An 11,752-nucleotide genomic window follows, 5' to 3' on the forward strand; every position below is an offset into this window, starting at 1 on the left:
CTTGCGTGTCGCGAGAAGTTTTAGTAGGAACGACTGTTACACCAAAAGCTTCCAATGAAACAGACAAACCAAAAGCAGTTTAAATTCGGATGTGATTGAATCTGCTGTTTTCTTATGCCTATCATGAGATACTAGCTGATTAATTGTTGTTGAAAGTAACTTTATTGTAACTCTCAACATCTTTGATATTTAATTTAAAACAATTGCTACATTCATGTTTCAGTTTCACCTTAAACTTGCTAGGCCTATTTATCTTTAAAGTTATTTCCAAAATCGCTGAATCACATCACGCATGTAATACCATGAAATACATTCATTCATTCATCAACATTTATTTCAATTAATGATAAATTATAATTACAATAGAATTAGTGTTATGACAACAATATGTACAAATCAGATACGTCTTGATTTTAATTCAATTTGAATACTAAATATATTTACTAATTATTCGTACAAGTGATTAACTTTAAAAAGTAAAAAGAACAAATATGCGTATAAGAGGACGCCTTTTGTAACGAATGTTTAAACAAGTATAATCTCTGTCCCGTTTGTCATGCTTTTACGATTGTATTTAAGCATCACTGCTAATATCATTGTATACTCTGGTTTCATAGATTGTTTATTTAATAATGTTTACTTTGTTTTAATACATTATAGTTTTAAAGGTGACACCTTCAGATTGTTTTTGCTAGGTCTTTAAAAAAAATAGTGTAAAAGTCTCGTCTGTTGCACCAAGTAGTCTGTAATTTTGTTTGTTTAGCGCCGCTAGTTTGCTATGATTTGTTGGTTTATCCATTTATAGTTCACGATGGCAAAGTCAATTGTTCTGTAATGGATATCAACCGGCGTTAACAAGTTTAAGATTAATGTTATTTTAATGATATATGGTACTATGTGAAGACGTAATCGCCGACTCTTGCCCCAACCAAGAACGTTGCATGGCCTAGAATCCAGAGGTTTTGAGCACGTAGTCCTAAAAAATATATCTATGAAATTCATTGTAATGTTTTTTGATCAACATCATCGCCATAATCAGCATCATAATCATTATCACCACCACTACTATCATCATTATCATCGTAATCATCATTATTATCTTCCTCATCATTTCCATTACCCTCCTCCTCATCATCATCATAATCATCGTCATTATGATCATCATCATTTTCATTATGATCATCGTTATTATTATTATTATCATTATTATTATTATTACTATTAATATGTTATTATTATTATTATTATTGTTATTATTATCGTTATTGTTATTATTATCGTTAAAATATTTCGCCACTCAGGCCTATACGAAAAATAGCAATAATAGTAATAATAATAATAATAATAGAATAGTACCGTATTATTATTATTATTATTATTATTATTATTATTATTATTATTATTATTATTATTATTATTATTATTATTATTACAACCAACAATTGCAAACTCTCCGTACGTGAAGAAAAATAAAACTAGATTACACATTGCGTACAAGTTCTTGAGTGGTCTGGTTGGACATTATACATTGGGCTTCGTAGGGAACAACATTTCAAAATGAGCAGTTGATAAGCTACATTTAGTCAAAAAGTGTTAAATTTCTTTCATTCACATTACAAAATCATTGTATTTTCTCTTTCGATTATTTATAAATAATCATAGCTATACTTTCGATACACAACTTATAGTACGGTGCGTGATGTCACCATTTTTAATAGCCAATCAAAAGTTCATATGCTAATATTTTACTCTGAAAAATTCTCGTCACCAACAAGATTGACACAGTACATAAGAACGAATGCACCTAACGCTTTTAAGAGAGTAAACAGCAAACACTGCAACCCAGAAGATACACAGTATATTTTCTCTCAAACCGTAAGTTGTACTAATTATCTGCAATTATTGTATTTGCACGTATAACACATAGATAGAAACAGACCGACCGACTGCCGACGGACGGATGGATGGGTAGATAGATGGGTATGGGTGGAAGGACGAACAGTGGATGAACTGACCGACGATAGCACGGCAGATAATATGAGCATAAAATGAGTAGGGACCTAACTGATGCAACAGCTTCGGGTTGTTGTGTGCTTTCTTTAATATACAGTGTTGTATCTCAACCGAGACCCAGCCATCGTTTCCACCACAGCATTTGTTTTCCGTATGGGCCTACGGTTTAATACTATATATATATATTGTTTAATAATGTAATATTATGCTTGGCCTTTTTACTCAATTTCTTTATATTAACATAACATAGCCTATGTATTATAATTTTACTACTTTTACTTAACTTTTCATAGGAAGCAGTCCTTGATTATAATTTGCTTGACCATATACCAAGAAATAGTTACCTTTGTTCACTGTGTAGTTACTCCGAAATCGGAGTATCTGCGCCCGCCGCCAAAACTCCAATTTTGCATGGTTTTGCGTACTATACGCGAAAACTCCAAAATCGGAGTTTTTAAACTTTTATTCAAACCTCCAATTTCGGAGTTTTTGCGTACTATTAATTAAACAAGTTCTATATATAGAGCAAAACTTTCAATCAACCCTCCGTGACTTCGAAGTTTCTGCGTACTATATGCGAAAACTCCAAAATCGGAGTTTTCAAACTCTGAATTAAACCTCGGATTTTGAAGCTTCTGCGTAGGCCTAATACTAAATAAACAAGTTCTTTCTATATTGAGAGAGGTGAAAACTTTTAATCAATCATTTCGGAGGTTTCGCGTGCTATACCAAAATCTTTCAATTGGTTAAAAGTTTGAAAACTCCGATTTCTGAGTTTCCGCGTATGGTACGCTAAACCTATTAAATTAAAAGTTTTGCTCTCTCGATATAGAGAAAGCCTGTTTATTTAATAGTAGGTTCTACGCAGAAACTCCGAAATCAGAGGCTTAACAGGGCCGGCGGAACGTTTTTTAAAGTGGGTGGGGGGGGGGCACTTATAAGATGAATGGGAATATGAATCATGCAGATCGGGAATCAAACCTAGGTGGTGGGGTCAACATTCCTCCCCCGGGAAAATTTAGATTTGTAGATGGCTGGAAATGACCTTTCTTGACTTTTGAGCTAGGTGTCTAATGACTTTGTTCTTGAAAATTCAAGGTTTACCCCCTCTTGAAAACGGTAAGGTAAACTTTCTCATTACAGTAAATAGGCCTGTTATGCGTGTATACCTTAAGAAAATGAGTAGTTGCATATCGTATTCTTTCTTCAATGGATCGATAAGCTCCAAAGAAAAGGGGGTCCATCCTAGATGGCGGAAAATGAGCTTTTCCCCGACTCCTGAGTTGTCTTAATTACTTTTAAGTTTTTCAAAATTCAAGGTTTTCCCCTCTTTGAAAACGGTCAGGTAATTTGTTCTTATTGTTATTAGTAAAGGCCTTATGTGTCCATACACACATAACATTTAAAAAAATGAGTAGTTGCATACGAATTTTCCATGAATCGATGAATCACGAAAAGAAAGGGGGTCTGGGGGTCCTCCCCCTGGAAAATTTTGATTCCTAGAAGGCGGGAAATGAGCTTTCCCGACTTCTGGGATGTCTTTTAATTACTTTCAAGTTCTTCAAAATACAAGGTTTTTCCCTCTTGAAAACGGTCAGGTAATTTTTTACCATTGTTTTTCAGTAAATATGCCTTAAGTGTATACATACATAAACATTTTTAAAAAAATGAGTAGTTGCATACGAATTTTCCATGAATCAATGAATCCCAAAAAGGAGGGGGGTCCGGGGGTTCTCCCTCGGGAAAATTTTGATTCCTAGAAGGCGGGAAATGAACTTTCCCGACTTCTGGGGTGTCTTTTAATTACTTTTAAGTTCTTCAAAATTCAAGGTTTTTCCCTCTTGAAAACGGTCAGGTAATTTTTTACCATTGTTATTCAGTAAATAGGCCTTATGTGTGTATACATACATAAAAATTTTAAAAAAATGAGTAGTTGCATACGAATTTTCCATGAATCGGTGAATCCCAAAAAGGAGGGGGGTCCGGGGGTTCTCCCCAAGGAAAATTTTGATTCCAGAAGGTGGGAAATGAGTTTTCCCGACTTCTGAGGTGTCTTTTAATTACTTTAAATTCTTCAAAATTCAAGGTTTTCCCCTCTTGAAAATTATTATAATGAATCACTGAACCCAAAGAAAGGGAGGTAGGGGTTCTTCCCGGGAAAATGTTGATTTTTAAGTGGTGGGCAATGAGCTTTCCCGACTTTAATTTAAGTTCTTTAAAATTAAAGGTAATAATTTTTTCCCATTGTTGTTACAGTAAATAGGCCTTATGTGTGTATACAAACATAAAAAAAAGTTTGAGCAAGTTGCATACGTATTTTTTTCCATGAATTGATAAATCCCAAAAAGAAAGGGGGGGGGGGTTGGGTAGGTCCTGTGGTTCTTCCACAGAAAAAACTCCTAGGTGGCGGGAAATGAGCTTTCCCGACTTCTGAGGTGTCTTTTAATGAATGATTCAATTAATCAATAAACTCCAAAGAAAAGGTCCGTGTTCCCCGGGAAAATTTCGATTTCTAGATGGCGGGAAATGAGTATGTGTGTATTCATACATAAACAAATGAGTAGTTGCATGCGTATTCTTTTTGCCATGAATCGATAAATCCCAAAAAGAAAGGGTGGTCCAGGGGCTCTTCCCCTCGAAAATTTTGATTCCTAGATGGCGGGAAATGAGCTTTCCCGACATTTGAAGTGTGTTTTAATGACTTTTTGTTGTTCAAAATTCTAATTTTCTTAATGTAACAAAAAAAAAACTTCATGTAGAAAGACGAAATTGACATTTATTTGGCTCTAACTATAGATTTTTTCCAATAGTTTGTTGGCTACATTTGAAGAGCAGAGATGTCACATTTTCAAAATGTCTTTTCACAACTCGACTTATATTCCAGTGACGCGTCAGATGATGACGACTTGATGACTCACTCCAATGACACAGCTTCTGAATCCAGCCTCTCCTCTGCCAGTATAGACAGCACATTTAAAGAAGCAGATTTCGACGACTTACTGAAGATGTATGGAGAAGGTATTGAGAAGTCTGACATTTTGCCATATAGGAGAGATGTCAGAATTGCCATCAACACCGCGTTCTTTGTTCTCATAGTTATCTCCCTTTTCGGCAACACTCTAGTGTGCCTGGTAATGATGCGCAGTAGCCAAGTTCGCAGTGTAACCAATTTCTTTTTAGCGAATCAAGCTTTTTCTGATATTCTTATGACATTGTTTAATATTCCTTTGGTTTTAACGCGAGATCTCTCCGACGATTGGCCGTATGGGCGTTGGATGTGTTACCTCACAGATTACATCATCCAAGTTTCTATTTTCGTGTCAAGTTTTACGCTGACCGTTATCGCTATAGATCGCCATCAAGTTATTGTTCATCCTCTACGCCCACGAATGGACATTATGTCTGCATGTTTAATCAGTTTTATCATCTGGGCACTTTCACTAATTCTCTCACTTCCAAGCGCTATGTTCCGGAAGCTACACCGATGGGAAACTACACTTCAATCTGGCTACAAATGTATTGCCTCCTATCCAGAACCTAGTGACTTTTATAGAAAGCTTTTCGTCATTATTTCGATCACTCTGCGATATGTAATTCCAATGATCATTATAATAATTGCATATTGCCTGATAGCTGCAACTTTACGCGCCAGAACGACAGTTGGATACGTGACAGCGTTGCAGCGCGATGCCAAGGATCGTAGCAAACGCAGAACCTCAACCATGTTAATTTTGGTTGTGTCTATCTTTGCAGTCTGTTGGTTCCCGCTCAATTGCTATACAATTCTTGTCCTTTACTTCGAGCCATTCCACAGCAATGTGCTGCACTTAGTTTTATATTACTTTGCTATGATAAGTGTTTGCTTAAATCCGTTTGTGTATAGTTGGCGGAACGCAAAATTCAGGGCGGAAATTTATAGCATTTATTCTATCCTGTGTATCAAGGAAAGGGACAGGGCAGCTGAGTTAAAAAGTACAATCAAAGATCGTGGCATTATGGAAATTAAAGAAAGAGAACGGAGTGAAACTGATACAAAACATTCAAGTGATAAGTGACAAAACTCATTATTTAATTTGAGGCAAAAAAGCAGTATTTTAATTTACTACAGTGAATAATTGCATCAGTTCTTTGCAGTCCTAAACAATATGGAACAGATAGGCCAAATTCATTTTTTCCAGAGCAAATTGATTCTATGCAGCAAATTGATTCTTCGCAGCTTGACAATTACGGCTCTTGCTCATCTATGGCATAGAATGTTTTTGGATTCAATTCATGGTCAAACTATTCTTCATCTGTTTCAATTTAATCAATTTACCTGCTCTAAACCCAAATATAGATTAAATTGTTGTCCTATATGTTGATGTGACAAATTGTGTTATTCAATACGGTGACAGTAGCCTGCGTCTGATATAACAACTGCAACGAATGCTACCTCTCTGCCAATGAATGAATAACAATTATAATCAAAGAGTATATAACTGCAAGTGGTCCGACTGCCTTATTTGATATGCACACATCGAAAAGTACTACCACGAGATAGGGGGCGCCCTATTAGAATAAGGATTGAGTTCGCCCGAAACCCGTATTTTGAAATACACGCCTCTTCGTGGCAGTAGTTTTTGAAATAGGGTAACGTTCCAACGAAACCACGAGAGTGGACCTCTTGCAGTTCTATACTCTTTGTTATATTTATATAAAAAGCATTTTTTTCAACTCTACACACTAAAAGTTTTTGTGACAAGTAGGCCAATATGTGATTTAAAAACTTCCAGGCTAGACTATTCCAATTCTCTTTTGTTTAAACTTCTTGCACGCAAATGATTCAAAATCACACTGCCCATGTGTGCTCTTTAACTCCAAAATATTCCCATGTTACCCTTGTACTTCAAAATCTTCACTGGCTACCATTAAACAGCGTCATATCTTTAAAATACTTACGTTAAAAGCACTTGTTCTGAGTGTACCGCCATACCTTACTAGCAAAGAACAGTTACATCTGCTACCTCATATTTTTTAAACGAACTACCTTCTTCCATTAGTTCAGGTACTCATCTCTTAACAGCTTGGCTTTGTTACATACACAGTGCATTTGATCATTATTCTTGGAATTGGCGCATTACAAGTTTTTTTATTATTATTACTATATAAGGGTTTGCCAATATGGCCGTGATATGACATCATCATGCCTATACTGTACCGAGCTATTTATGGCTTTTTCACATATTAATAGTGCAGGCAAAGCTCTAGGTCTATCAGAAAAATCAATTCCCAATTTAATCTTTCTGAGAATATAGTATATAAACACAACAAAATAATATTTAGTTCACTTTTATTATATATTGCAGAGATAAACAAACCCTGTGCTAAAGATACATGAAACTAAACAAATTATACAATAATAATAATACAGGTCTCCATCTAATTAAACACCCCTCCAATTAAAGACCACCTCCAATTAAAGACCATTTTTATGTGGTCCCAAATTAACAAACGTCTTTTATCTTTATTATGCTAAGGACCATAGAAACCCTGGTCCCAAAAGTGGTCTTTAATTGAAGGGAGACCTGTAATTGTGCTTCCTAGTTTTGTAAATATACTGTTCTTTTATGCAAAATTATAAATATATTATTCAGCCATCTCAAAAATAGTAAGATATTATATTTGTTCAAATTTAAAGAAAATTTAGATAACTTTTTTCCTATTGTTTGTTTATGGCTATGGTACTATATTATATAGTGCAAAACTGGAAACCTAAACACACAAGTGTAAACATATATCAATAATCTATATCTAATTTACAAACATAATTAATATAAATAAGAAATATTATTAAAAGGTTTTAAATACTCAAATGACCCACTGCTTATTGTATTTGCAACCCGTTTTTGTTAAAATCCCTGCACACATGTGGCTTTAGTGTGAACTTAATGGCGCCCTCTATAAAAATGCTGCAATTTAAATCCTACTACTATATAAGTCAATATTCAATATCGGCAATTAAAGTTATATTTTATACTGTATGTATGTTTATAAAAATATTATACAAATTTAAAAATACATTCTATTGGATTTATTTACTCTTCAAATAATTTTCTATGGTGAACATAAATAATTTGGATATTATGCTAGTGTCAGAAAAAAAACTGTGTTGCTCAAGCCAAATATTGAAATTTTAGAATTGTTTTTTATTTCTTTGTTTTGCAAAATTATATAATATTTACCAAGGAGGAGATTAAAATACATGGACAACTAAGGCAATGAACCCTAAAATTAGGTCAATGACCTATTTTTTAAAATGGCAACCGACTGATCCGGATTTTCGAAGGTCACTGTGGTTGAGCAACACAACTTTTTTTTAGCCTTACATGTAAATATCATTTTCCATTAAAATACATTTAAAATAGAGTAAGGATAAAACACTGCTTTGCAGAATATAGTCTCAATTTATGAAAGATCAAATACATGCTAATTATATTTTAGTATGTGATATTAAAGAAAAAGAAATATTACATTATCAGTATTCTAATCTGTAATATAGAAATAAAGTAGAACCGTTTGGTTTTTTTTAGAATTTTTGTTGATTTTAACTTTATGTTTCTAATAAAATATGTTTACTCAAGTACACTACATCAATTTTGATTCTTTATGGCTACACAAGATATACGAGTTATCGTAAAATCTTGAAAACCTCCAAATAAGAAAAGGAACATTAAAAACTAATTCAAAAGGATTGAACACAATATCAAATGAGATATCGATCAACACAATTTGGTTTTACAGACATTTTTATCACAAAAATCATTAAATTTACTACTGGCCAACTGAAAGTTTTATGCCAGAATGGAAAAGCATTATTTATCCACCTCTGATAATTGGCAAAAGGATATATGTTTATGTTTAAACTTCCAATGGACTTTTCTAAAGTCTCAATCAAATATATTAACAAATCTGACTAACCAGAATATGACCACAAATGCCCACAAGTACATGTTTATGTACGTTAACACAATAGGGAGCATTCAACTGAGAACGTAGAACGAATTCACTCATCTGTGACTGTCATCACGTGCATTCTACATTTTCATTTTTTTACGATGCATACACAGATATGTCGTGAATGCAAAAGACGCACCAATGCTTAAAACAGTACAAACTACATTCTGGCCTGAACACAGATTTAGCTGACAACCGTTCCAGATTTCAGGAAAGAACGTTACGAGTAATGTTCAGATATGCGCATTTAAATTAATATGACTTCATTATGTTCTACGTCGTCGCAAATCAAAAGTTCCCTATTAACTAAGGGCTGGGCTTAGCAAGATCCATTGAAAGTCAATAACTTAAATAATATTTAATAGCATAAATATAAATTTTTTAAAACAATACAAATTTTCAATTAACTTAAACTCACAAATGTAACTCAACACAGGCGGTATAGAGAACAACTAAAAAATGATAATCATCAACATCAAAGAAGAGAGTTGGGTACCAATGTGAAGCTGTAGAATCTAAGCACCACTCCGATCATTCCTCTGTTACATTAACTGAAGCAAATTCCCACATCTGCAAAACAAAACAAATAGTTAACAACATAGACAATTATAGCTTGGTTTGGTTTTCTTTTTTTTTTTCGTTTTTTTGGCGGGGGGGTTGGGTTTTTTAAGAAATTTTATTTGTGTCCAAGAAAAATTACACTAACCAGTTACAAAGCTCAAGAAACCGTTGTATGCCCATATGATGCACCTCTAGATGGTCATGATATTTATTATTTATTGCTGCTGAAGCGAGTGCCTGCATGAACCAAGGGTGACAATGATGCTGTTTACTATCGGGGCCAGTCCTCCATTTGAAATAATTGACCCACACTTGAATTGCACTGTTGTGTCAATGTGCCACAACCATATTTTCAAATGAATACTGGCTCAAAACAAATTTTCAGTATTATCAAATTCAATTTGATATTCTCGACATGGGCTTTAGAAAGTTTTTTTTTTCTCAACAATACTGAATCTCCTGCCCTCTATAATCTGCTGCCCTCTATATTCATATGCATCTTCTACTGGAGTAAATAATACATAACAAATAAACAAAAGATATCAGAAGATCAAAAATATATTTACCGGTTCCTTGATCTTCCAAGTACCATCTTTTTTCTGCCACTTCAGATATACCATTCCTTTCTTCTCATCCAGTAACGATACACACAGATCAAACATATGGCTTGATGTCTTCGCTAGGCTGTACATACTCTCCCCATCAAGGAATTGGCCTACGTGAGCCATGATCTCAGTCGGCATTCTGCTGATGAAATCTGATTCTAGTGAGAATGGTGAGAGGGGTGTAAGAGGTGTATGAGGTGGTTCGGGTGACAGCGGTGTCTTGGGCGGTTCCGGGTAGAGGAAAACTTTATCACCATCTGCTGTGGATGTCTTTCTGTTAATTGATGATGTTTGTACTTTCTTTTCTTCTTTCTTGATAACCTGGTCACCTTTTTCATGACATTTTTCCTCAGCCTTTTCAGCTTTCTTGCTCTGTTGGAGATCATATATATCATCAAACACCTTGTCTAGGTGGTCTTTTTTTCGTTCTCGTTCACTCTTCCACCGTTCAAGGATTGGAGCACAAACTCTATCATGGACAGATGCACCTTTCTTGCAAGTAAAATGGGAATCCCAATCTTCTACTCTATATTTCTAGATTGAGAAAGAAGGAAATATATTGCATAATCATCTAGCGTAAATAAAATATATATTTCATTAGATATTTTTTTTAAATAAACATGAAAAAGTAAATACATAACATACTGTTGTATATACATTAGTTACAAATATTTTAATTAATTAATGTTTATATGTATGGTAGGTTAATTTTCAGTTTTATAATTACTAAAGAGCATCACATTTAAATCATTTCCATCAAACAGAAGGTGTGGCAGGCCACCTATTTTACTGAAAAATATTGCGTATTGTAAAATTCTTTGGTGAGTAGTACACATATATATTTAGGGTTTAGGATGGTACAAATTGTGTTTTTAGACCACAATAATGAGCAACTGTAACCATAATTGGTTTGGATTAGCAAACATATTTTTAGTCAAGTCAGATGACTTGAAAATGGCATCCAACGATAAGGGATTCACAAAAAGAGATAATTCCCACCCAACTTGTAGCGCCCCCCCCCCCCCCTTACATTGGCTCTAACACTGCATTAAATCCTGTTACATTACACATACAATACATAACAGGGTACATACCTGACCACATTGTATAACAAAAGCTGGACACGTCTGCATATGTTTCACTTGTAAACAGCGAACCACAGACATCGGACAACCGCAGTGGGCACTCAGGCATGCTACCCGTTCAAATGGACAGAGAAGTTTGTGCTCCAATAACTTGCAAGTGTGGAACCTCGCCCCACAATCTAAGTCACAACTTAACATTGAGCATGATTTTTCTGGCTCTGAATCAACTTTACAATTGTAATTGTAGCACTTGAGACAGTGTGAATGTAGCAGAACTTGTTCTTCAGTTTGTGATGCCATATTTCTGCAGAAGAAAAAACAAAAAACTAAATTATTCCCTATAAATTCCTAAGTTTAGGCCTAGGGTCATAGCAGTGGCGGCGCCAGCGGGGAGGCTGTCCTAACCGGACAGGTCAAGTGCCCCCCCCCCCCGCCGGACAGAGCTTGTCGGGCAGTCAGACCATAAAACATATAAAAATAGGTCCACACCAAGCC

At 34.7% G+C, this 11,752-nt stretch overlaps 2 protein-coding genes across 3 annotated transcripts in view; one reads left to right on the forward strand and one right to left on the reverse strand.

Moving 5' to 3' along the window:
• Positions 1 to 1,792: 1,792 nt before the first annotated feature.
• On the forward strand, positions 1,793 to 6,937 carry LOC117123622 (probable G-protein coupled receptor 83). Of its 2 annotated transcripts, none has more exons than XM_033269622.1 (2): positions 1,793 to 1,875; positions 4,824 to 6,937. In XM_033269622.1, the coding sequence occupies exon 2, from the start codon at positions 4,851 to 4,853 to the stop codon at positions 6,066 to 6,068; it is 1,218 nt and encodes a 405-aa protein (XP_033125513.1). In that variant the 5' UTR covers positions 1,793 to 1,875; positions 4,824 to 4,850; the 3' UTR covers positions 6,069 to 6,937. The 2 variants fall into 2 exon arrangements, with proteins under 2 accessions (XP_033125513.1, XP_033125514.1); XM_033269623.1 differs by having other exon boundaries at positions 1,795 to 1,875; positions 4,898 to 6,937.
• Positions 6,938 to 7,325: 388 nt separating this feature from the next.
• LOC117123627 (F-box only protein 30-like) overlaps positions 7,326 to 11,752 on the reverse strand; it is a 5,897-nt gene continuing 1,470 nt past the window's right edge. The window contains exons 2-4 of the mRNA XM_033269627.1: positions 11,267 to 11,561; positions 10,134 to 10,706; positions 7,326 to 9,576 (exon numbers count right to left, since the gene is read on the reverse strand). Coding sequence (XP_033125518.1) covers positions 9,538 to 9,576; positions 10,134 to 10,706; positions 11,267 to 11,557 — 903 coding nt within the window. The 5' untranslated portion in view covers positions 11,558 to 11,561 and the 3' untranslated portion in view covers positions 7,326 to 9,537. The remainder of the gene's footprint in view (positions 9,577 to 10,133; positions 10,707 to 11,266; positions 11,562 to 11,752) is intronic.

This window comes from Anneissia japonica, unplaced genomic scaffold (assembly GCF_011630105.1).
Source record: "Anneissia japonica isolate Jap-2015-1 unplaced genomic scaffold, ASM1163010v1 scaffold287714_len2871179_cov188, whole genome shotgun sequence".
Lineage (NCBI taxonomy): Eukaryota > Metazoa > Echinodermata > Crinoidea > Comatulida > Comatulidae > Anneissia > Anneissia japonica.